General features: G+C 38.5%; 3 protein-coding genes across 3 annotated transcripts; 2 read left to right on the top strand and 1 right to left on the bottom strand.

Annotated features, from left to right (window-relative positions):
* The first annotated feature begins 752 nt into the window (after positions 1 to 752).
* LOC123675332 lies at positions 753 to 2,252 on the top strand. Its single transcript, XM_045610681.1, has one exon. It carries the CDS (start codon positions 753 to 755, stop codon positions 2,250 to 2,252), a length of 1,500 nt encoding a protein of 499 aa, XP_045466637.1.
* A 2,045-nt stretch (positions 2,253 to 4,297) lies between these two features.
* LOC123675331 lies at positions 4,298 to 5,950 on the bottom strand. The gene has a single exon (XM_045610680.1). It carries the CDS (start codon positions 5,948 to 5,950, stop codon positions 4,298 to 4,300), a length of 1,653 nt encoding a protein of 550 aa, XP_045466636.1.
* Positions 5,951 to 18,191: 12,241 nt separating this feature from the next.
* Positions 18,192 to 19,556, top strand: LOC123675330. Its single transcript, XM_045610679.1, has one exon. The coding sequence runs from the start codon at positions 18,192 to 18,194 to the stop codon at positions 19,554 to 19,556; it is 1,365 nt and encodes a 454-aa protein (XP_045466635.1).
* The last annotated feature ends 7,468 nt before the right edge of the window (positions 19,557 to 27,024 follow it).

Here is a 27,024-nt window from a genome sequence, read left to right as displayed (position 1 = left end):
CCCCGAAACAAGTACGAGACGTCTCGCATTGCCCATACCAAATTCAAAAGGTACAAGCTTTTTTGCCGACGGATTTACCAAAAAGAATTGAATTTTCTTAATGGGTGAGCTTATTCAAATCACTTTATTTTCAAACTAAGTCGGCTGGTTCCCTCATTTGTCAATGCAAATTCAGTGTTTCAATCCATGATTTTTGACCTGACAACGTAGCAAATATTCATTTCTGTGAGTCTTTTCTATCATAGTTGCAATTAGCCAAAGTACCCAATTTTTTGAATTTCACAGATTTTTTTTTTTTTTTTTAAACACATATTACTCGAAAACGGCTCAATATACGAGAAAATATGAAGAATACTTTAATTTTTCAAATTAGCTAAATATCCTTCAATGAACGTCCTAGTTACTTTTAAGAGTTCGGTTCTTTGAATTTCTGGTATTTTTATGGGATGAAGTGTTCATAATGAAGAAACGGGGAGATGTGGATAAAATTTTGTGTACGGAGAAGATTCATCACATACATGAAAAACTATATCCCGAAATTAATTTTTTTCTATACAACCATTTCCGAGATATAACGGAAAATGACATTTTTTTATCGATTTTCAACAGCCTGTATCTTTTTAACCGGGCCGAATCGGAAAAAATGGTAAATGAAAAAAGTGTTTCTTTTGACCTCAAGAATCTACGGTTAAAATATATGTACAAGTCAAAGACTCACCCTGTATATATATATATATAAAAAAAATATATCGATGTGCTGGATTTACTATCGGAAAGCTTATGACTCCGTGCCACACTCTTGGCTTATTGAGATCCTTCGAATATACAAAATCAGTCCCGAATTAATACACCTCTGGGAACATCTTATGGCAACCTGGCGCACCACCCTGTCAGTAAAAGGAACAAAGTCATATCGAACGAAGGAGATAAGTATAAAACGAGGCATCTTCCAGGGAGACAACTGGGGCACGGAGTGGTTCTGTCTTGCACTAAATCCACTAAGTAACATACTGAATCGAAGCAATTATGGTTACAGAATAGACGATTATGCTAAGCTCACTCACCTGTTTTATGTGGACGATTTAAAGCTTTATGCTAGAGGAACTGCACAACTGCAAGGTGAACTTGAACTGGTGAGAAATTTCAGCGCAGATATAAAAATGAAATTTGGCCTCGAAAAATGCTCGGTTGTGCACGTGAAGAGAGGAAAAATAGCGGAGGAGGGTGACATGGGGCTGATTGACGGTACAAGCATACGTAGTCTGGGTCTGGAGAACACCTACAAATACTTGGGAATTCAACAGTCATTTGAGATCAGACAGAAACGCAGTATGGAGATAGCTGAAGAAGAATTCAAGAACCGAATCAACAGAGTTCTCAAGACTGAGCTCAATGCTAAAAATAAAATTACTGCCATCAACATGTGGGCAATACCGGTTTTAGCATACACTTCCGGAATACTTACCTGGTCGGCGACGGAACTGCGGCGATTGGATCAATGGGTCCGAGTCAGTTTCACGAAGCATGGCATATTGCATCCCAATTCAGCAATCGAGCGTCTATACCTTCCACGATCGGAGGGAGGTCGCGGGTTATCCAGCATGGAGTCTGCAACTGAAAAAGAAATTAAATCCTTGAAAAACTACTTCCTCTCGAGCAACTTACCGCTTCACAAAAGATTGGTGGTATGGGACACAAAATATACCGCCCTCAATTTAGCAAGCCCGGCAGAACCTGAAACAGATGTAAATCAACCCGAAAATATGAGAGAAAGATGGCGTAGCAAAGTACTTCACGGGAGATTTCACGCTAGCATTAATCAGCCAGAAGTAGATAAAACACGATCTCATACTTACCTCGTTGCTGGTTACCTATACGCAAGCACTGAAGCAGCACTACATGCCATTCAAGATCAAGTAGTTCCAACTAGGAACTACTCAAAATATATCATGAAACAACAAGTCGAAAACACGAAATGTAGGATCTGCAATCAAGTGGAGGAAACCGTACAGCACCTGTCGGGGGGTTTTACACCACTTGCATCCACCAAATACTTGGGAAGGCACAACGATATGGGCAAAGTGGTCCATCAGATGATCGGATTACGATGGGGAATATTTGGAAACTTCACACCACACTACCAATACACACCGGCAGCGCTAGCAGAAAACGAACAGGCTAAAATCTTCTGGGATTTTTCCTTTGTGGCAGATAGACCTCTGGAGCACAACCGTCCAGATCTTGTACTATAGATGAAACGGGAGAGGATGGCTGTTATAGTAGACTTCTCGGTGCCACTTGATCACAACTTGGCACAAGCTTATGACAGCAAAATCGTCAAATACTCAGAATTAGCAAGAGAACTCAAAACATTGTGTAAACTTGAGAAACAGGTGAGAATATTTACTCTAGTCATCAGTTATGGACTCGTGCACGTTAACACCACGAAACACCTGGCCGAGCTCCAACTTCCAGACAACACTTTACAATGGATGCAGAAGGCTGTGGTGTTGGGAACGGTGGCCATTATTCGGCAGGTACTCTTTCCGCAGTGAAAACTCTGCTGGCTCTTGGCTGATACATCCCGGGTCATCATAGATGTAGACACTACTCATAGTGTGAAAAAATATATATATATATATATATATATATATATATATATATATATATATATATATATATATATTTAGGGGATACGTTCATCACGACGGACAGACCGGTAAAACATAACCGACCGGATATTTTGCTTTTAAATAAAAAAGAAAAATCGTTGAGTATACTGGACGTCACTATCCCGGCCGATGACAATATGACTAAAGCGTTCTTCGAAAAACTGACGAAATATCACGATCGGGCATTTGAGATGAAAACGATATATGGCCTAAAATCGACTGCTATACTCCCGCTGGTCATGGCAACAAATGGGTTGGTGGAAAATCATTGAGAACACGCTGAGACTGGGCTTAGATAGAGAGCTTGTAAGTACAGCGCAGAAAGAAGTGATCCTCGCAAACACGAGGCTTGTGAGGAAGTTCTTAACTTCCCTCTGAAGCGCTTTGGCAAAAAAAAATGCCCGGCACTAGGAGTTACCTGCCCTATATGGTGATTGGAAAAAAAAAATATATATATATATATATATATATGTTCGGATAACTTTCCGCGGTAGGAAATATTTGAACTTTGTGTGTTCCGGATTGGACCGCGTCTAATATTTTGTCGTGTTCGACGTTTCGGCTCCGATTTTGGAGCCATTTTCAAGAACCGTTGACTTTACGCCGGGGTCTCAATCTGCCAACTCCCCAGGTATCATCAACAAGAGTATTCTCGTAGGTGTGGTTATCTTCCGTCCTTCGAGGCAACTGAATGTTAACCACGAGAGATCCTGTATTTATAGTAGAAGGGGGTGATCCACGTGATGGAGGTTGCGCAGGAGCCGGTTGAGTAGTTGTTAGGCAGCCTCCAGTCATTGATCGAGTTGTTATCGATCGAGTTGTTATTGATCGAATTGTTGTCGATCGAGTGTTATCGATCGTGCAGGAACCGGTTGTGTTGCTGTCACGTGACTTCGAGTCATCGATCGGGTTGTTATCGAACAGGTGGCAACTGGGAGCCTGGTACGGGTGGTATGAGGCTGGATTGTCGATCAGGTTGTTGTCGAGGGCTGAGTTATCGATCGATGTGTTGCCATGAGACGGGAAATTAAAGGTTTCCAAGTGTTGGGTAATCTTTGACCATCATCCCGTTTGTTGAGGCAATTGGGTCTTTTTCGATCTCGAGTGCTTCACGGATTATCCTACATGTGAGGGTTTTCTCTGCAGAGATGGGCTTGCATCCCTCAAAATCAACGTTATGTCCCGTTTCAGAGTAGTGTTTGAATAGGGCAGATGTTGGATCTCCTTGGCGTATTGGTGCTCATATACTCTGTTAGTTATACGTCTGTTGGTTTGTCCTATGTATGTTCTAGAACATGCGGAACATGGTATCTCGTATACACCTTGAGACTCGTTATCGATCGTATCTTTTGGAGTTCGAAGGAATTTGGAAATTTTGTTATCGGCTGTGAAAACTGTTTTTATGTCCTGTTTTTGTAGGATGCGACTGATTTTGTCAGTGACGCCTTTGATGAAAGGCAGAAAAGCTTTATGAGGGAAATTTTCTGGAGGATTTTTGGGCTGCTGTGTATGAGTCTGATGTCGGTTGATGGCTTCCTGAACTTGTTGACTGTTGTAGCCATTCTGTTTTAGGGCGGTTTGGAGGATGTTGATTTCTTTTGGAATGTGTAGGCTATCTGTCAATTTTATGGGATTAAGGAGTTCAATACGGAGTTGATTTGAGAAGGATGATGGTGTGAATTTGCATTCAGGTAGCGGTTTGTATGGGTTGGCTTTCTGTAAATTATGTGTGTGAACGAATCGTTGGATTTTGCTACGAGGATATCTAGAAAAAGAAGTGAGTTGTTGGTTTCAACTTCCATAGTGAATTTGATATGGCTATTTATATAATTCTGATGATCAAAGCAGTCTTGGAGAGTTTCGGGTCCATGTGGCCATATGACGAAGACATCGTCCACATATCGAAGCCAGCAAGTATATTTAAGGTGAAACGATTCGATGGCGTTGGTTTCAAAATCATCCATGTAAATATCAGCGATGGCTGGAGAAAGTGGAGATCCCATGGGTGCACCTTTCACTTGTTTGTAAAATGTACCTTGAAAGAGGAAGTACGTGTTCGACATGCAATGGTTTATAAAGGTCAATGTATTCTGGGGTATGTGATGTTTGGTTTCCAGTATTTCAAGGGACTCTTCGAGTGGAATATTGGTGAAGAGAGATACGACGTCAAAACTGACAAGAATGTCTGACTCATGGATTTGATACGTTTTTAAGGTTTTGATGAAGTGAAAAGAATTCTTTACATGCAATGATGATTCTTCAGCAAGTGGTTGAAGTGTAGAAGCTAAGTATTTAGCAAGATGATGAGTTGGGGATCCAAAGGCACTGACAATTGGACGAAGAGGGATGTCCGGTTTGTGAACTTTAGGCAATCCGTAGATTCGAGGGGTTCGAGAAGATTTTTCCCTTGGGATGAGAGATTTTCTGATTTCTATCGGAAGCTTCGAGGCAGTGATGAGAGCTTTGGTTTTCTTTTCGAGATAGGTTGTAGGGTCCTGCGGGGTGGTTTTGTATTCTGAAGACTTCAGTAGGGATGACGTCTTCTCCACGTAGTCAGAGGTATTGAGAATAACCGTAGCGTCACCCTTGTCGGCTGGAAGGACAATGATACCGGTATTATTATGGAAATTTCTGAGGCATATTCTTTCAGAACGTGAGATGTTTGATGGAGGAAGTTTGGCTCTCCTTAGGGTGCTGTCAATGTCTTGACGTGTTTCCTCGGCTTCGGTTGGGGGGAGGTGTGATATGGCGGATTCCACCTGAGTTATGATAGTTTCGGTCGGTAGTTTGTGTGGGGTGATACAAAAATTGAATCCTTTAAATAGAAGCTCTCGAGTGGTTTCATCGATGAGGGTATCGGAGAGATTGTGTATTTGGACAGGGGGGTTGGATGTTTGTTTGGGTGGGATTTTGTGTTGGAGAAGGAAAAACAGTTTGTTCTTCTGGGTATTGGTCTTTTTTGCACTTATATGATCTGCCTTTTCGATAGAGATTCTAAGATAAGTGTCCCAGATAATAGGATGAATGTTACCAAGCCATAAAATTCCAAAATGATGATATAGTGACGAGTTGGTTGTATCTAGATTTCGTCTGATGTTGTGGATGGTTTTCCGGATTAAGGCATTACTGCACTTTGCGAGGATGTTCACGGTTGAAGGTGAACCATCTGGGTGTTTCAATCGAAAATTTGTAGGAATCACCTTGTTGTCTCTACATGACTTGAGGAATGTTAAGTCACAAAGAAGTTTGGATCTGCGAATTAGGAGGGATGAATACATTCTGGAAGATTTCAAAATATCCTCTCCGTAGAGGCGTGAAATATGTTCGGATAGGTTTCCGCGGTAGGAAATATTTGAACTGTGTGTGTTCCAGATTGGACCGCGTCTAATATTTTTTCGTGTCCGACGTTTCGGCTCCGATTTTGGAGCCATTTTCAAGAACCGTTGACTTTACGCCGGGGTCTCAATCTGCCTACTCCCCAGGTATCATCAACAAGAGTATTCTCGTAGGTGTGGTTATCTTCCGTCCTTCGAGGCAACTGAATGTTAACCACGAGAGGTCCTGTATTTATAGTAGAAGGGGGTGATCCACGTGATGGAGGTTGCGCAGGAGACGGTTGCGTAGTTGTTAGGCAGCCTCCAGTCATTGATCGAGTTGTTATCGATCGAGTTGTTATCGATCGAGTTGTTATTGATCGAATTGTTGTCGATCGGTTTGTTGTCGATCGTGCAGGAACCGGTTGTGTTGCTGTCACGTGACTTCGAGTCATCGATCGGGTTGTTATCGAACGGGTGGCAACTGGGAGCCTGGTACGGGTGGTATGAGGCTGAATTGTCGATCGGGTTGTTGTCGGGGGCTGAGTTATCGATCGATGTGTGGCCATGATAATAATTATAATAATAATAACTTTATTTCACCATAAAAAAAATATTACATGGTAAGTCAATATGAACATGTATATATAAGAGGATTTCGCAGAGCCTCTGATTAACATTATTGAAACAATCACAATAACACGTTAAAATTTTTTTTAAACTGAAATGACATAAATTCATCAACAAAATAAAAGGTTTTTTCAATGAGAATCTCCTTCATCACTTTCACGAATTGATTTCTTGATAATATCTTCAGATAGTTCGGGATCTTGTTGAATAACTTAATGCACATATGGTTTGTCACTACCTGAGTTCTTTTAATACGGTGATGTGGAATAAGCAAGTCACCTCTTTTCCTCGTTTCACACTGATGGAAGTCCCCCAGAGCAGCAAATTTTTGGCCATTCTCAAGTGTATATAACAGGCTGTTCAGTATATACAGAGATAGTAAAGTAAGTATTTCCTCTTTTTTGAAAAGGTCCCTGCAGCTTGTTGTTCTTGAGACCCACATAAGGCTCTTATTGCCTCCTTTTGCTTGAGAAATACTCTCTTCGCTGCAGAGCTGTAACCCCACAGTAAAATACTGTAGGTTGCTATGGAATGGAAATTAGCGTAGTATGTTAGTCTGCAAATGTCTGGAGAAGATATGAACCTCATTCGCCTTATAGTAAAAATAGCCGTAGACAATTTACCTGACATTTCATCTATATACGGGTTCCAAGAGAGAGAGTTGTCAAAAACTACACCGAGCAACTTTATCTTTTCAGCATCTCCACCACATCCAAAACAGATCTTTTGGGTTTTTTCTTTGTTGAGCTTCAGTCCATTAGTAGCGAACCAATCCTCTGCCATCTGCAAAGACACAGATGAAAGCTGTTTCAGTTCATTTATTGAATTTGCCCTAGTTAGAAAGTTCGTATCGTCGGCGTAACGCAGAGATTTACTGGTAAGTACATTCGCTGGTAGATCATTGGTATAGATGATAAAAAGAAGGGGTCCCAGAATGGAGCCCTGTGGTACACCTCGCGAGACACGGAATGCCTCCGAAGTCATTCCTTTCCAATCAATTACCTGGGATCTATCTGTCAAAAACGACTCGAGTATGGAAAGAGCCTTACCCCGAACACCGTAATATTCCATCTTGTCTACCAGAATGCCTTGGATAGGTCGCAGGACAACACTTCGCATTTTTCTTTCCCGTCCAAGGCATGGGTAATTGCTTCCAAAAGACTAATCAACGCAGTTACGGTGGACTTTCCCTTGGTGAAGCCATGTTGTTGATCATTACTCAAGACATTATTTTTCTCCAGGAAACTCAGCAACCTCCGCCTGAGTAACTCCTCAAGAAGTTTAGACAGAACAGGAAGCACCGATATAGGCCTGTAATTGTTTGGATCATTGACATCTCCTTTCTTGAATATTGGCACGATGATTGCTGCTTTCAACTTTGACGGAAAAACACCCTGTTCCAGACATTGATTGAACACCTCACATAGTACTCCTGAAATGTGGAGAAATATATTTTTTAAAACGATGGTGTTCATTCCATACACATCTTGAGTGAATTTGCTTTTCAATTTTTCTATAATGTTCTCAAGTTCTGTGACGTCTGTGGGATGGTTGAACATTGAATGAGGAGCTATTCCTGATTTATATTTTTGAAGCAGTGCCCTCGCTTCTACCCCGGAAGACTTACATGTGTGCGACACACTCTCTCCTATGTTGGATAGGAAGTGACCTATATCTTCAATAGAGAGTTGGCTATCATTCACACGAACTCCACTTCTTCTACCAGTCTCCTGGTTAATGAGTGTCCAAACTGCCTTCTGTTTATTTTCAGAGTTCCTGATGAAGTCAGAGTTGATCAATTTTTTACTCGAGGTATAGTATTCTCTCAATTTTTTCTTCAAACAATCTATAAGTTGCTTGGAGTGACTATCATTAAGAACCCAGTGAACCGTCTCGGCCGCCTCTATGGCATTCTTCAAGATCTTACAGTCGTGAGTGTTTTGAAATTTACGGCTTCCGCGATTTTTACGTTGGACTTTCGGAAACGACTTCTGAAAGTAGCGTTCGAGTAGCTCATGAAAGTTGTCATAATATTTTTCACCATTCATATCCAGTACCTGGCTCCAGTTGACTTTTTTTATCTCAGTCTCAAACTTCAGTATGTTGGAATTACTAAGTTGAAATTCGTAAGTGTTTATTATTTCTGGTCTGGTGTTAAAAGAGAGTTTCAACTCTTGAACTCTGTGATCTGACAGTCTTGGATCGAATGTTCTAGTTTGATGAGAAAGACCATCTACACTTAAAAAGACATTATCTATAAGTCATTGATCTTGGTGTTATTCGACTGGGCTCATTAAATACTGGTTTCAAACCATATGATTCAAACAATTCCACCAACTTATCCTTATTTCTACTTCTTCCTAGGAGGTCTATGTTGAAATCCCCAGTGACGCATACCTTGTGTGAGATCTCATTCTGAATAATGTCCAAACCATCTCCTAGTCTCTCCAAAAATATGCCAATATCTCCTGCCGGTGGTCTGTAGATGGTTATTATAATCAGATTAAGTGTTCTTATCCTAATCGCTACCATTTCTATATTTCCCTCCAATGACAATTGTTTCACTTTCGGTATTTGGCTGAATTTTATATCTTTCCGAAGCACTACAGCTGCCCCGCCATGATTAGATCTAGTTCTACAATATGAATCGGCAATTATGTATTCTTCAAGTCCCAATCTCGAAACAACACCATCGGACATCCAGTGCTCAGTTATGCAAGACACTGATACCCTGTTTTCTCTTAAGAACGAGATGTACATATCAATTTTGTTCTTAATTGATTGTAGATTTGAATTTGTTAGAATTAAACATTGATTTCTGTCAAGTTTCTTATCTTTGAAAATTCCCTGTTGAATAGCGCTGCCTCCGAAATGGATTCCTGAATTTTCTGATGGAAACATTTCTTGGCCAATTTTTGGCCTCATATAGCTCATCCATTAAAGACAAATCAGTACCCACCTTAAACGAACAGCTGTCTGCTCCTTCTCGAAATGGTAACATCTCAACAGAAAATTCCCGACCCGGAAACCTGCCCCGAAGGTGCTCCAACACTTTGACCTCCTCTGTACCAATACTGACTCTACCGACCCAGATCCAAGCCTTCCTTTCTTTTCCTTGAAAAGTGGCTGCCGACATGGTACCCTGAACAACCGTTTCCTTCACTGCAACATTCCTCAAATTTGATGATTTAGAGTTTTCTGAAGTTGTCGAGTTCTTGGTTGATTTTCTTCTGTTTCTGTTTCCCAGTGGTGAAGATTTCTTGGAAACATTGTCAACATTGCATTTTTTGTCAGGTTTGTCATCTGTTCCCTTCATTATTATCTGTTTATCGGCACCTGGTGCCTCATCATCTTCTTTTTCAGAAATCTGTAATATACAATCCCGAAAAGAGTCCATTTGTATTTTCTCCCTAGATGACTCCCCAGTTTGTTGTTTATTTTCCTGTTTCTCTAGAAGAACAATGTATTTGTTGAGAACTTTTATCTACTCCTATTGAATTATAAACTCATTATTCAACTGATTTTTAGCAATTAATAGTATCTATTAACAAACAGCGTGATTTATAATAACTCACTACTATAACTCACTATTATAAATCTGAAAATATGGATCTGTGCTTCTATACTTCTCTGCTTCTATTCGATTGGCCGAAAGGAAACATTCCATTATTGTTATTGAGGGCAGGAATGTCCGAGGGAATGTCACTTTTGACGATTTCAAATTAAGTTGATATCTAATTATTGTGAATGTTTTGCTGAAAACGATTGATTCAGATAGTGAAGATGAAATATTATAAAGGTATACATTTCCAAAAGACAAACAGCTAATGTTACCATACAGAATTAATTGCCCGAAAAAATATAAAGGAGTTTGAAAAAATTTTCAAGATTGGTGTAGCAGTAAGATCATTAAGTAATCGTTTACAGGGAATATTTTTTGGTATATTTTAATGCATTTTTATAGGCAATTATTAAGGTTTTTCAATAAATTTCTATGTCTGTACTCTGTACTGGATTCGAGCTAGCCGAAGCTAGTTCGATTGTGATTGGTAGCACTAAGTTTCTATCTCTCTTGTACGGGATCGAGCACATTATGTTTATTTCCCGTTCCTTCTGTCTTTATTCTAAGTCTGTATTTTTTTCTTAGTATTTATTGATATAGTCGTAAATAAAGTATAGTATTCAACTTGCGGTAATGGTCATAACTCACTTGATGAATTACAGCACTCGCCTGCGGCTCGTGCTGCAAACATCATCTGCGTGAAATATGACCTAAATTACCGCTCGTTTAATAATATACTATTATTTTATCATATAACTCTTCTGATAATTTTCTCTTCTATGATCATATTCAAATACTTAATTTCAGAATTTTCCGATAATTCTTCGTTCACCTTCTCAGAGACAATCTCATCTAAATAAGGAGATTCAGTTTGATCTTCCTCCAAATGGTCTTCCCCTTTTGAAATCTGTTGGCTTATAGAATTCTCGAAATATATCTCATTCATATTTTTCAGACGGGAGGTCAACTGTTTTATTTTCTGTTTACTTTCTTCACATTCATTACATTTCTTATAGGTTATGTTATCACAACAAATAAGATTTCCATCATTGTCCACATGAATTCCATATATTTTCAGAACACAACTGGGATGAAATGTATTATTACACTTGTAACAACTCACAAATAATTTTACGCCTTTGGAACACTTTTTACAACACTTTTCTGTACTACGTGGATCCATGATAGATGTTTAGCTCAACCATTCCAACGAGACGGGAAATTAAAGGTTTCCAAGTGTTGGGTAATCTTTGACCGTCATCCCGTTTGTTGAGGCAATTGGGTCGTTTTTAGATCTCGAGTGCTTCACGGATTATCATACATGTGAGGGTTTTCTCTGCAGAGATGGTCTTGCATCCCTCAAAATCAACGTTATTTCCCGTTTCAGAGTAGTGTTTGAATAGGGCAGATGTTGGATCTCCTTGGCGTATTGCGAGTTGGTGCTCATATACTCTGTTAGTTATACGTCTGTTGGTTTGTCCTATGTATGTTCTAGAACATGCGGAACATGGTATCTCGTATACACCTTGAGACTCGTTATCGATCGTATCTTTTGGAGTTCGATGGAATTTGGAAATTTTGTTATCGGCTGTGAAAACTGTTTTTATGTCCTGTTTTTGTAGGATGCGACTGATTTTGTCAGTGACGCCTTTGATGAAAGGCAGAAAAGCTTTATAAGGGAAATTTTCTGGAGGATTTTTGGGCTGCTGTGTATGGGTCTGATGTCGGTTGATGGCTTTCTGAACTTGTTGACTGTTGTAGCCATTCTGTTGTAGGGCGGTTTGGAGGATGTTGATTTCTTTTGGAATGTGTAGGCTATCTGTCAGTTTTATGGGATTAAGGAGTTCAATACGGAGGTGATTTGAGAAGGATGATGGTGTGAATTTGCATTCAGGTAGCGGTTTGTATGGGTTGGCTTTCTGTAAATTTTGTGTGTGAAGGAATCGTTGGATTTTTCTACGAGGATATCTAGAAAAGGGAGTGAGTTGTTGGTTTCAACTTCCATAGTGAATTTGATATGGCTATTTATATTATTCAGATGATCAAAGCAGTCTTGGAGAGTTTCGGGTCCATGTGGCCATATGACGAAGACATCGTCCACATATCGAAGCCAGCAAGTAGGTTTAAGGTGGAACGATTCGATGGCGTTGGTTTCAAAATCATCCATGTAAATATCAGCGATGGCTGGAGAAAGTGGAGATCCCATGGGTGCACCTTTCAGTTGTTTGTAAAATGTACCTTGAAAGAGGAAGTACGTGTTTGACATGCAATGGTTTATAAGAGTCAATGTATCCTGGGGTATGTGATGTTTGGTTTCCAGTATTTCATGGGGCTCTTTGAGTGGAATATTGGTGAAGAGAGATACGACGTCAAAACTGACAAGAATGTCTGACTCATGGATTTGATACGTTTCTAAGGTTTTGATGAAGTGGAAAGAATTCTTTACATGCGATGATGATTCTTCAGCAAGTGGTTGAAGTGTAGAAGCTAAGTATTTAGCAAGATGATGAGCTGGGGATCCAAAGGCACTGACAATTGGACGGAGAGGGATGTCCGGTTTGTGAATTTCAGGCAATCCGTAGATTCGAGGGGTTCGAGAAGATTTTTCCCTTGGGATGAGAGATTTTCTGATTTCTATCGGAAGCTTCGAGGCAGTGATAAGAGCTTTGGTTTTCTTTTCGAGATAGGTTGAAGGGTCCTGCGGGGTGGTTTTGTATTCTGAAGACAGAAGGATGGGATGACATCTTCTCCACGTAGTCAGAGGTATTGAGAATAACCGTAGCGTCACCCTTGTCGGCTGGAAGGACAATGATATTGGTATTATTATGGAGATTTCTGAGGCATATTCTTTCAGAACGTGAGATGTTTGATGGGGGAAGTTTGGCTCTCCTTAGGGTGCTGGCAATGTCCTGACGTGTTTCCTCGGCTTCGGTTGGGGGGAGGTGTGATATGGCGGATTCCACCTGAGTTATGATAGTTTCGGTCGGTAGTTTGTGTGGGGTGATACAAAAATTGAATCCTTTAGATAGAAGCTCTCGAGTGGTTTCATCGATGGGGGTATCGGAGAGATTGTGTATTAGGACAGGGGGGTTGGATGTTTGTTTGGTTGGGATTTTGTGTTGGAGAAGGAAAAACAGTTTTTTCTTCTGGGTATTGGTCTTTTTTGCACTTATATGATCTGCCCTTTCGACAGAGATTCTAAAATAAGTGTCCCAGATAATAGGATGAATGTTAGCAAGCGATAAAATTCCAAAATGATGATAAAGTGACGAGTTGGTTGTATCTAGATTTCGTCTGATGTTGTGGATGGTTTTCCGGACTAAGGCATGATTGCACTTTGCGAGGATGTTCACGGTTGAAGGTGAACCATCTGGGTGTTTAAATCGAAAATTTGTAGGAATCACCTTGTTGTCTCTGCATGACTTGAGGAATGTTAAGTCACAAAGAAGTTTGGATCTGCGAATTAGGAGGGATGAATACATTCTGGAAGATGGTTTTCTCTGCAGAGATGGTCTTACATCCCTCAACGTATAACTAATAGAGTATATGAGCACCAACTCGCAATACGCCAAGGAGATCCAACATCTGCCCTATTCAAACACTACTCTGAAACGGGACATAACGTTGATTTTGAGGGATGCAAAACCATCTCGCAGAGAAAATCCTCACATGTAGGATAATCCGTGAAGCACTCGAGATCGAAAAACGACCCAATTTCCTCAACAAACGGGATGATGGTCAAAGATTACCCAACACTTGGAAACCATTAATTTCCCGACTCATGGCAACACATCGATCGATAACTCAGCCCCCGACAACAACCCGATCGACAATTCAGCCTCATACCACCCGTACCAGGCTCCCAGTTGCCACCCGTTCGATAACAACCCGATCGATGACTCGAAGTCACGTGACAGCAACACAACCGGTTTCTGCACGATCGATAACAACGCGATCGACAACAAACCGATCGACAACAATTCGATCAATAACAACTCGATCGATAACAACTCGATCAATGACTGGAGGCTGCCTAACAACTACGCAACCGGCTCCTGCGCAACCTCCATCACGTGGATCACCCCCTTCTACTATAAATACAGGACCTCTCGTGGTTAACATTCAGTTGCCTCGAAGGACGGAAGATAACCACACCTACGAGAATACTCTTGTTGATGATACCTGGGGAGTAGGCCGATTGAGACCTGTGCGTAAAGTCAACGGTTCTTGAAAATGGCTTCAAAATCGGAGCCGAAACGTCGAACACGACAAAATATTAGACGCGGTCCAATCCGGAACACACAAAGTTCATATATATATATATATATATATATATATATATATATATATATATATATATATATATTTATATATATATATATATATATATATATATATATATATGAACTTTGTGTTTTTTTTTTTTTTCATTTCACACAAAATGTGGTTCCCCTCGGATTACTCGGGCAAAAGCGCCAAGAACAATCCGACTGATTAGTGTGGAAAGAGTACTTGTCGTATTATGCTGACGGTTGCCAATATTACGGCCTTCTGCATCCAAGTTATGGTGTTCGAAGGTAGATCCATTTCACGCAAGTGCTCAACGGTTTTTCTATGTACCAGCCCATTGCAGCTAATCACCAATGGCTTTATTTCCACTTTTTCCAGCCCATAAGTTTGCTTCATCTGCCTTGATAGTGTTTCGTATTTGGCGATCTTCTCTCCGTAGGCTTTAGCAAGGTTTTGGTCTAACGGCACCGTAAAGTCTATGATGATCGCCGATTTCCTACGCTTATTCCATACGACCATATCAGGTCGATTATGTTCAGCACCCGGGTCTGTTTGCACTGTTAGGTCCCAATAGATCTTGATTTCGTTGCCTTCCCGGACAGTCGTCGGTTCGTAAATGTGATGAGGGACGAATTCTTGGAGTAGCTGTTCCCTGAGACACATAAACTGGTGTACAACTTTGCCCATGTTGTTATGGCGAGACAAGTATTTTGTGTTAGCTATTGTCGAGCATCCAGATGACAAATGCTGCACAGTTTCCTCAACGTTATTGCAGAGCCTACATTTTGTGTTTTCGATGTTTTGTTTCATTATGTACTTTGCGTAGGCTCGTGTAGGAACAACTTGATCCTGTATTGCCATCAGGGTTCCCTCAGTCTGAGGATAGAGATAACCCTGAGTTAGGTAGGTGTTCGTGCTGGGCAAGTCGACTTCTGGCCGCTGCAGACTGGCATAGAATCGTCCATGCAAGGGCTTTGATCTCCATTTATTTTTCCATTTTTCGAAAATGTTCTCTGTTTCAGGTTCCTGCCCGTCATCGCCTCCTGCCGGCGTGGACACATAGCGCTGGCTAGCTACCCACTGGTGCACTGGTAAGTTGCTCTGCAGAAAGAAGGTTTTAATTCTGCTTTCCTCTTTCAGATAGACGTTCTCCAGTGAGCTCAGGCCTCGCCCCGACTCTCTACGTGGAATATACAGCCTTTCAATAGCTGAATTTGGGTGGAGCACACAATACTGTGTCAAGGTGGTTCTTGTCTCCCTGTCTAGACGCTCCAGATCCGTCCGAGACCAGGTGAGTACTCCAGCGGTATATATGAAAGCCGGTATTGCCCAGATATTGATAGCGGTCATCTTGTTCTTAGCTGAAAGTTGTGTATTTAAAACTTTCTTTATTCTAGAAAATAGAATATATATATATATATATATATATATATATATATATATATATATATATATATATATATATATATATATATATATATATATATATATATAGCAATTCCTAGTAGCACAGCTTACCCTTGGCCTACTGGCCCGGGTAAACTGGGAAATAACCCCCACGAAAGTGTGAAGCAAAAAAAAAATATATATATATATACATATATATATATATATATATATATATATATATATATATATATATATATATATATATATATATATATATACCACAAGGCCACGCACCCGTAGAAGGAACACCCAGGGAGTCGGCTTGGGTCCAGTGAGAGGTAGTTCTATAGAACACCAATCCGTGGATCCCGCCCAAACCCGCAGCAGGGTGAGGCAGCATTGGACCAGGGAGATGAATATTGGTCTCATCAATGCCTACTATCAGGTCACAGAAGGAGAAACGTAAACGAAAAAGTACGCTGACCAATTAGCTAGCAGATGGGCGGAAAACCATCCTGACAAACTATTCACCGGGAAACATCTAATTGCGCAGATTAAAAATATCAAAGTACGAAAACTGATTGCTCCGGATGAACTTGAATCCCTCAAAGCAGAAGCAATACAGCGCTCCCCCACAGCTAATTCTCGCACCATCAGAAGAAGCTTACAGAGAAGAAGTTCGATTAGACCACAGGAGTTGAGATTCAGTGAAAGCGACAGAAATTACCAGATTCCAAGTATGAACGAAGCGGATGAAGCATCCGATGGAATACTCGCAATCTTCCAAGAAACCAGCATCAAATGGGAGGGGACGGCAATGGGATCAAGACCAAAAACCTGCAGAATGAAAGACAACCCTAAAACAAAAAATATGATGCAAGCCATAGATGCCACCCTGAAGAGTATGATCGAGACATCGGTCGATCTGGAACAACTGTGTCACGTAGTTTATTGTGCAGCCATCACGGCTAATAAAATTCAACAGATAACACCAAAAACTGTAAGACCCAGTAACAAGCAAAACAACAAGCCTCCATGGGAAAAAAGACTCGAGGATAAAAGAAAGGAATTGCGGAAAGAAATAGGAACTCTAACTGCTTACCTTCGCGAACAAACACCGAGCAAAAGACTTGAGAAAAAAACACGGGCGCACTCTAAAAAAGCTAAATTGAAAAAGACTGCATCCAATTACCGCAGAAGGTGACGGCAATGGGGAATAGATTACGGCGGTATCACAAAAGAACCCTGAGACATCGACAAAATAACATGTTTTCGAAAAACCAGAGAGAATTCTACAGGAGTCTGGGAGAACCAGCGGAGTGAGCAGAACCCCCATCTTCCGACAGCATGCAAGGGTACTGGTCCCAAGTATGGTCTCAAAGTTCAAAACACAACGACAGTGCTCCTTGGATCAGAGCCGAAAAGGAGAATCTAAGAACGTTGCCGGAAATGCAGACAGTGTGTGTCACGGAAGAGAATGTACGCGAAACAGTGAGAAGAATGAAAAACTGGTCATCACCTGGGATTGACGGAATCCATAATTACTGGTGGAGGTCATTGCCGTCAACTCACGGAACACTGTCGCGGCTCATTCAGAGGGCACTCGAAAACCCAAGCATCATCCCTCCATAGTTTACTCAGGGAATCACTTACATGATTCCTAAGAAAGGAGACCCATCGAACCCTGAAAACTATCGACCCATTACATGCCTGCCAACAGTATACAAAATTCTGACTTCCATCATATCTCACAAAATAGAAATTCGTCTCAAAAGGAACAATATTATGGCTTGGGAGCAGAATGGTTGTAAGAGGCAGGGCAGGGGAAGCAAAGAGCTCCTCATAATTGATAAAGCAATCACCAAGCAGGCCAAAATAAAGAAGAAAAAGATATCTATGGCTTGGATTGACTACCGGAAAGCCTACGATTCGGTCCCCCATTCATGGCTTCTCCAGGTTCTTGAGATTTATAAAATAAACAAAGATATTGTGAACTTGCTCAGTATACTGATGTCCTCCTGGAGAACAACAATAAGCATTACTGGAAGAACAACCCAATATCAGACAAATGAGGTGAGAATAAAAAGAGGTATTTTCCAAGGGGATGGATTCAGCCCGCGATGGTTCTGCCTAGCCCTGAACATGCTGAGTAAGATCCTCAATAGAACTGCTTATAGCTACTCCATCGATAACGATCTGAAGCTGAGCCACTTGTTTTACATAGACGACTCAAAGCTATACGCTTGAGGACGAAAACACCTAGAGGGAGAACTGGAACTCGTCAGGAGATTCAGTGAAGACATTGGTATGTCATTCGGGCTGGACAAATGTGCTATGGTCGAGGTTAAAAGGGGTAAAATGGCTAATGGAGGAAATATCGAGATGGTGGATGGAAGGGAGATTGCAGAGTTGAAATTGGAACAGAGGTATAAATATCTGGGTATCCAGCAAACTTATGAAATAAGACAAAAAGAGAATACAGAGGATACCAAAAACGAGCTGATGAAACGAGTACGAAAGATCCTGAAAACACAACTTTCAGCTAGGAACATAATCGAGGCACTGAACACCTGGGCCATACCCTCATTCTTATACACAGCTGGAGTACTCACCTGGACCAAGACAGAGCTCCAACAAATAGACAGACGTATTCGAACAACACTGACAGAGTATGGTATGCACCACCCTAACTCAGCGATTGAGCGGCTCTACTTACCACGAAAACAAGGAGGTCGAGGTTTAACCAACATGGAACAGGCCTGCCTGAAAGAAAAACAAAATCTAAGCACATACTTCAGAAATACACACTTACCTGTTCAGCAATGGATAATGACGCATGGGGATCGTAACATCATTACTCCAGAGGATAGTGCCGAGGAACCTGTAATACAAAATCACATAGAGAGGTTAGAACAGAGCTGGCAGGCTAAAGCTCTTCACGGAAGATTCCACGCAAGCCTCAGTCAGCAAGAGGTCGACCAGGCAGGCTCACACACCTACCTCACACAGGGCTACCTGTATCCGCAGTCAGAAGCTACATTCCTCGCTATACAAGACCAAGTCGTACCAACTCGTACCTATAGCAAATATGTGATGAAACTCCCCGTGGAGACCACCAAATGTAGGCTATGCAATGATGCGGAAGAATCGGTGCAGCACATATCATCGGCATGCTCAACAATAGCTGGTACAAAATATTTAGCTCGCCACGACAACATGGGCAAGGTTGTGCATCAGCTGCTCTGTCTGCAGTACGGCCTGCTGCAGAGTTTAACACCGCATCATTTGTACTCTCCACAACCAATAGTGGAAAACGACAGTTTTAAAGTCTATTGGGACATCACAATCAGCACAGATATAGCCGTCGAACACAACCGCCCGGATGTTGTGGTGTGGAACAAGATAAACAGAACCGTCGTGATTGTTGATTTTACGGTTCCTATGGATGGCAATCTGAAGAAGTCGTATGATGAGAAGAAAAAGAAGTACGAAGCGCTATCCCGACAAATGAGAGATATGTGGAGACTCAACAAAGTTGAAGTGATGCCTCTCATCATAAGTTGTAACGGATTGGTCCATGAGTTCACGACCAAACATTTGAGACAGCTGAAGTTACCTCCGAATGCCATCACATGGATGCAGAAGGCTGTCATTTTGGGAACAATCAATATAATACGTCAGGTTGTGTATCCGCACTAATTGATAGCAAACAGAAACAATCTTGACGCTCGCGTCCGGTTGTTTCTGCAGAATCCACAGAATGCTGTGTGAAGGGAAAAAAAAATATATGTACAGGGTGAGTCTTTGACTTGTACATATATTTCAACCGAAGATTCCTGAGGTCAATAGAAACCCTTTTTTCATTTACCATTTTTTCCGATTCGGCCCGGTTAAAAAGATACAGGCGGTTGAAAATCGATAAAAAATGTCATTTTCCGTTATATCTCGGAAATGGTCGTATAGAAAAAAATGAATTTCGGGATATAGTTTTTCATGTATGTGATGAATCTTCTCCGTACACAAAATTTCATCCACATCTCCCCGTTTCTCCATTATGAACACTTCATCTCATAAAAATACCAGAAATTCAAAGAACCGAACTCTTAAAAGTAACTAGGACGTTCAATGAAGGATATTTAGCTAATTTGAAAAATAAAAGTATTCTTCATATTTTCTCGTATATTGAGCCGTTTTTGAGTAATATGTGTTTAAAAAAAAAAAAAATCTGTGAAATTCAAAAAATTGGGTACTTTGGTTAATTGCAACTCTGATAGAAAAGACTCACAGAAATGAATATTTGCTACGTTGTCAGGTCAAAAATCATGGATTGAAACACTGAATTTGCATTGACAAGTGAGGGAACCAGCCGACTTAGTTTAAAAATAAAGTGATTTGAATAAGCTCACCCATTGAAAAAATTCAATTCTTTTTGGTAAATCCGTCGGCAATAAAGCTTGTACCTTTTGAATATGGTATGGGCAATGCGAGACGTCTCGTACTTGTTTCGGGGTGCTGTTGCACGTCATCTAGAACATCATACATTGCTCTTGATCGCATTCGGCCATTATCCACCATGTTGATAGCGAGGGTTCCATGATAACGCAATCTTTGAACAATCCTTACGAAAGTTCTCTCATTTGGCTGTCTCCTTTTTGGAAACAGCCTTCCATAAGCTTCTTTAGCTCTTCTCGCTATTTTTCCGTTTGTGAAATAGCATTCCAACATATCTACCATCTCCTGGTTAGAATACATTCTGCTAATTTCCACTTAACACACTTAAAGAACTTCACAAACAAACACTTTACACTAAACAAACACCTTACACTAAACAAACTTAACACTTAACAAGTTAAACGCACTTAGGTAACACTTAACAAACTAAATACACTTAATACTTATCATTTACATTAAACAAAGCAACAGAAATCATGATATCATAAATTCGAATTTCAATTGTTTTCGGATCATTCTATGCGCATGACCGATCAACATAGAAGAATCTCGAATAATTTTTCAGACAAACCATCAAATTGATGAATTAATAAATTTATTTTATTATGAATTTCATTAAATGTAATAATTAGTATCATCCGAAATGTTAAATCGAATTTTGTATAATAAAATAAGTCATAATATGCTAGATTACCGTATGTTATGAACGATTTGAACTATTGCGCATGGCCTCAGAGTTTATTACTCTATGCGCATGGCCAAACTGAAAATTTGAGGAATAATTCGATATATGATTCGAAAATATTTTATGTTTCAATAAGAAACAACATAGTTCGGCGTAAGTAAGTTACTAAGTTATATAATATAAATAATATATTGAATAATTATTGTATTTCTTCAGATCTCCTAATAATTCATCGAATCATTCAGAAAAACACTATAATGAATTTTATTGGACGACGATTTTCCTTCGTGAAGATGATTGCCCACTAGAAACAGAGAAGTTTCAGATGACCTGTATTCAAAGAGAATCTTGAACCCCTTCAAATTAAATCCAACTGGAAACAGTTTGCTGTGAGGTGTTAATGATTTCATAAGGATAATTTTTCCATATAATGGAAAAGTAAATTGATTAATTGAAATAACCAAAAATCTACAATACAATGGTTCTGTTTATAAATTCAACTACTTGAATAAGTGAAGCACTAGTTCTGTAATGAATATTTATTCAAACTTCATACTCATCGATGTACTGAAAAATAATTTCAAAGTCACTGATTTCACCCTTAACGCAGATCCTATCCTATTATCTAGTACATGTACTGATCCAATCCATATGTTTCAGAATCAATAGCTTTTGATATTTTAAGGCATATACATAGTTTGTAGTTACTGTCCGTGGTTTATAGATATTATAATAATATAATGAATACATCTGAGATCAGGAATCATTGAGAATTAATTCGAATAATGGCAGGCCTAATTTAATAATTATTGAATGTTTTTTATTTCGCACAATCCATCTGAGGCTAAATGAATCTACGTAAGAAGTATAAGAGTAAAAAATGTTAAACCTGGTTATTTATAAATTAAATGAAAATAAAGACAATTTATTATTATGGTAGTTTCTACTTAAATTCCTGTTTTTTGATATGCATTTTTTTGTTTCAGTAATGAAGAATCTTTATTTCAAATTGCTTTGAATGTTGTATACCTACTATAGGGCACAAGAGAAATATTTTTTATTTTGATTTGAATACTGGATTTATAGTAAAAGAGTGGATTTGGCAATAATACATGATTTCAAGTCACTGTTAATCTTTCGATAAATTTATCAAAAGCTTCAGTTTATTGAGTACTTTTGAAAAAAAGGTATACCTTACAAGAATTCAAAATTTATTTTACATGTAGTTGATATATGAAAACGAAAAAAAAAGATTACATAATTGTTGGGAAGTTTCATAATATTTTCAGTTTATCTGTTCGATAACAAACAAGTAAATTTACTTGTACGTTGTACTTCCTTTCTTCTAGCCGAATACCATTTTACCATCTTCAGGAAAATAAAATTTTCGAAGATGTTGATTATAGCATTGATAATATTAAGGAAAGACTAATTGCTTCTTTATTATCGAAAGTACTCGAGAGCATTTTTTGGAGTTACCTATTGGGTATCAAATTTTCAGACAGAATATTGGCATTAGTGAACACTAAGAAGAAAAGGATTTCAAATATTTTCATGATAACAAATTCCTGAGCGTTGGCACAGCCCTATAATATGAAGATATTTCATTAAAGTTAATATTCTAGTTTGAATAATTCTGATCAAAACTCATTTTCAAGTGAATTTTCACAAACTAGGCTCCTTATAAAATAACACCAATCAAGATCTGATCTCCCATTAAAAACTGCTGCTACCAAACATTACTATAATCTTCTTCCAATCTTCTGAGCTTTCATCGATACATAACAATACATCCTAAAATTTCATTTACGTGATTGAATACTTCTATCCATTTGCTATTCGATAATTTCATCCTAGAACATTTGATTGACATACTTTTAAGAGGGCCAAAATTGTTTTAACGTGAAAATAAATAAAAAACTTCAGTGAGTTGAAAGAAGCAGAATATTCAATAGTGGATATTCATATTGAATACCACCATTTCATTTCTAATAAAAAAATCAAGATCAATAATTAATCAATAATGGAATATTGAAGATTCATGAAACTTATAAGCTTTTAGGATGAAAAAGGAAAAAAATTCAATTCCTTCTGGAAATTATTTATTCCTCCTCATACTACTGTTATTTTTAACAAGATAAAATCGGAATTTTTCCATCACAAAATTACCTCTGTGTTATACAGAGGTGATTCCATCTTCCACATAAATCCATTCATGAAACTGCCTTTTCATTTTCGAGCTAAGTTATTGTGTAGGTACTTAGATAAAGTATTCTGGGTTCATTCAATCCAAAATGCAAGCGTTCTTACACTTCTTGCTACCCTAAAAATTTAAAACTTTTCTCACTGATTCCACGATAATAAGAATTCAAATTGAACACTGGTTTGAATACCACTTTTTTGCTGACCTCTAGATAACAAAATATACTCAATTAGCCCAAATTTCTAGTAATGTACAAAACTTCAACCGTTTGTTGGGTTTCTTGAATTTTATTGACAAAACATAACATAACCTTTAAACATAACATTACAGATGCGAGATGATTAGTATTCATAGGTACATAGATTTAGCTTATTATTCTGTAGGTTTTTTGTCATTATAGTGTTTTGTGATTGTAAACTTGGCAACGTGGGAAGTCCACAGATGATTATCATCAATGTTTATTTACCTTTATGAAAATGAAAGGTTATATGAATTGGTAACTCTTGTACGAAACATAGTGAAAAAGCGAAAATAAATGATTGGATATGAATATCAGATTTAATATGGGTGGTTGCAAGCTGAATTTTTTATTATTATCGAATATAAAATAGAAATCAAGAGAAAAATAATCAACATATTTATCTCCCACGAAATTGCTATAACTCATTCATTATATTGAAAATAATACTTCGGTCACCAAAGGGAATGGAAAAAGTGAGTTTATGCTTGTTTTGATAATATAGTAACCCATTTCCAAAGTTCAAATGGTATAAATTTATGCTTGGGAAAACTTCAGTGGGCTGATTTCCAGGTTCGGCATAGCTCATTATGAAAACTTAAAATGGCCATATCTCTTCAACCGAGCCGAATCGGAAAAAATGGTAAATGAAAAAAGTGTTTCTTTTGACCTCAAGAATCTACGGTTAAAATATATGTACAAGTCAAAGACTCACCCTGTATATATATATATATATATATATATATATATATATATATATATTGTTATGGAATGGTATTATCAACTTATAAAATCAATGAGAATACATTACCAGACTCTATCCTTCGGAAACTACAGCAAATTCATCAAATAGATAATAAATTTTAACTTGATATGATCCAATAATTTTAAAGAAATTAGAGTAACTTTATTCATTTATTTCATTCATTTGCACATTATAAAAGTAGCATAAATCCAATATTTCTAAAGTACTATATCAATATTCATTAAAAACATCTCAGGATCTGAAACAAAATGAAAATATTAATAAAAAGTTCAATTTGATAAAATCAACAAAAGATATTCAACTCAAGTATCAGGAACCATTTATATATCATGTAAATAATGTTAAAAGAGTCAAAAGACTGAATATTCTATTTTCATTCAAAATGATAAAAAATAATCATTTATTTTATATTTCCTATGTTAATTTTCATGAAATAGCTTGTGATCTAGTGAATTACATCTAGATGCAATCTCAAAAATGTAATATTAGCTGAAATTACTAATAAAATTGTAAAAAATGGATAGGGATAGAATATCGAATGATAAATCAGGGATTCCAAAGTAATTAATGTCTCAAACATACAAAAATGTATATATTTCATTAGATTATAGTATAATTTAAAAATATGTAGTAGATTTTAGGAGTTATAGATAGAAATCTTTGAATATTAGGCCAAAGAAAGTGAATATTAGAAAAATTTCCAAATTGTATATAGAATATTTGAAAATTTTGTAACTTCGAATCGACCGAATGCAACATATGTGGTACCAAAAGATGGGGAATAAAATGAAGAAATTAACTAGATCAAGATTGAAGAAGGAAAACTTACCTCAAAAGAGAAAACTGCGAAAGCATCATATTTGAAAAATTTTTTGACATCCAAGGCAATCTTGATTTCAAGAAAAAATTGAAAATCTATATAAAGCCCAGCCGAATGACAGCTAGTCAGTCAGTAAAAAACCATTGTTGAGAGCACGTCACCTGACTCAAGAAATTTACCTGAAATAATTGATAAACGAAAGAATTTATTTACGAAAATTTGCAAGATATTAAAATTGTTAAATACGTACCTGAAAATCATTGTGAGAAGAAGTGGAAAATTATTTAATCAATTTCAAGAAGAAATTTCCCTGGATTCAAGCAAGTTGAAGCAATATCAAATGGAAAATGGATTCAAAACAATGCAACTGAATTAATACGAATTAAGGTTATAATCCATTCGAGGTTAGGAGCATAGAAGACGATACCATACCATAACATAGAACACTGATGAGGTCGATGAAGATTTAAATACGTAAATATAAGATTAGATTAATATAAATTTAGTTATTAGATAAGAATTTCTTTATAGTTAGTGAATTTTGAAAATATTAATTAAATTAAAAAAAAAATATAATTGAATTTGAATGAACCCTCCTGAGATATATAGAGTCGGCGCAAAATCATAAAAATATAGTATCAAATTTAGTTATTGGATCGAATCAATTTAAATCAAATCAACAACAACATAATAACAGCTTGAATATACGATCCATAACAATATATATATATATATATATATATATATCTCTCTCTAGTCGTTCCATCATTGCTGATGATCGTGATTCCCTCCTATACGTTCGGTCAGTTGTTTCCACCTCGCTCTATCCTCTGCATCTCGAAGAGCCTGAAAGAATGGGCGGGTCGTACTTTGTTGAACTTGGTCGGTCCATCTAGTCGGTGATCTACCTCTCGCTCTCTTACCCGGAAAATTTCCCGACACAATTAGTTTCTCCAGGTTGTCTCCATCTCGGCGGGCTATATGACCGAAAAACTGAAGAACGCGCTGCAAGCAGATGGACGATAGTCTGGTTCTTATCTTCAACTCACTTAAAACAGAAACGTTAGTGCGATGAGCTGTCCAAGGTATTCGCAGCATTCGCCTCCAACACCACAATTCAAACGCGTCAATTTTCTGACGTTCAGACGACCGCAGAGTCCAGGTTTCAGCACCATACAGGAAGACAGAGAAGACAAGAGCTCTAACAAGTCTCACCTTTACACTCTTAGAAATCGAGCGGTCTCTCCATAATTTAGTTAACCGGGTCATGGCGCTCTTTGCCATGATTATGCGCCTTCGTACTTCCGTTTCGCAGTTTCCATCACTTGTTATGGAAGAACCCAAGTAATTGAAACTGTCTACCAGGTCATATTGGCTCAGAAGGCCCGTCAACCGTAACGTGCCGAATCTATCGACTATCATTATTTTAGTCTTTATTTTATTTATTTTCAAACCGACATTGTTGCTCTCACATTCCACCCGTCTGAGAAGTTCCACCATCTCTTCTTCCGTCGCCGCTATGAGGGTGGTATCGTCAGCAAATCTTAAGTTGGTGATTTTTTTCCCGGCAATCGTTATGCCTCCAGACCATTCATCCAAGGACCTTCTCATCACAAATTCACCATATATATTGAAAAGGTCTGGCGATAAAACACAACCCTGTCTGACTCCCCGTTCCGTTCTAAACCGTTTCGAGAACTTCTGGCTCAAACGAACAGTTGCCTCATTTGATTCATAGAGATTTTTAATGAGGGATACCAGATGAACAGGGGCTCCCATATGTACCAGGATTGTCCAAAGTTTGGCCCAGTTCACACAGTCGAACGCCTTTTGATAATCGACGAAACATATTATCATGGGTACTTGGTATTCTCTAGATTTTTCGATAAGCTGTCTGATATTCAGTATTTGTTCCCTAGTACCTTTTCCTTTTACAAAACCTGCCTGCTCTTGGGGTATTTGGCAGTCCAAATATGCTTTCAGTCTTGTTTTCAAGATTTTCA

Source organism: Harmonia axyridis, chromosome 3 (assembly GCF_914767665.1).
Source record: "Harmonia axyridis chromosome 3, icHarAxyr1.1, whole genome shotgun sequence".
In the NCBI taxonomy this organism is placed as follows: domain Eukaryota; kingdom Metazoa; phylum Arthropoda; class Insecta; order Coleoptera; family Coccinellidae; genus Harmonia; species Harmonia axyridis.
The sequence above is the reverse complement of the archived record's forward strand: the minus strand, read 5'-3'. Positions and strand labels throughout refer to the sequence as shown.

Bases quoted from the DNA above. Each gene is read 5' to 3' on its own strand.
- LOC123675332 (XM_045610681.1), top strand. From the start codon at position 753: ATGTGCTGGATTTACTATCGGAAAGCTTATGACTCCGTGCCACACTCT.
- LOC123675331 (XM_045610680.1), bottom strand. From the start codon at position 5,950: ATGTATTCATCCCTCCTAATTCGCAGATCCAAACTTCTTTGTGACTTA.
- LOC123675330 (XM_045610679.1), top strand. From the start codon at position 18,192: ATGGTCGAGGTTAAAAGGGGTAAAATGGCTAATGGAGGAAATATCGAG.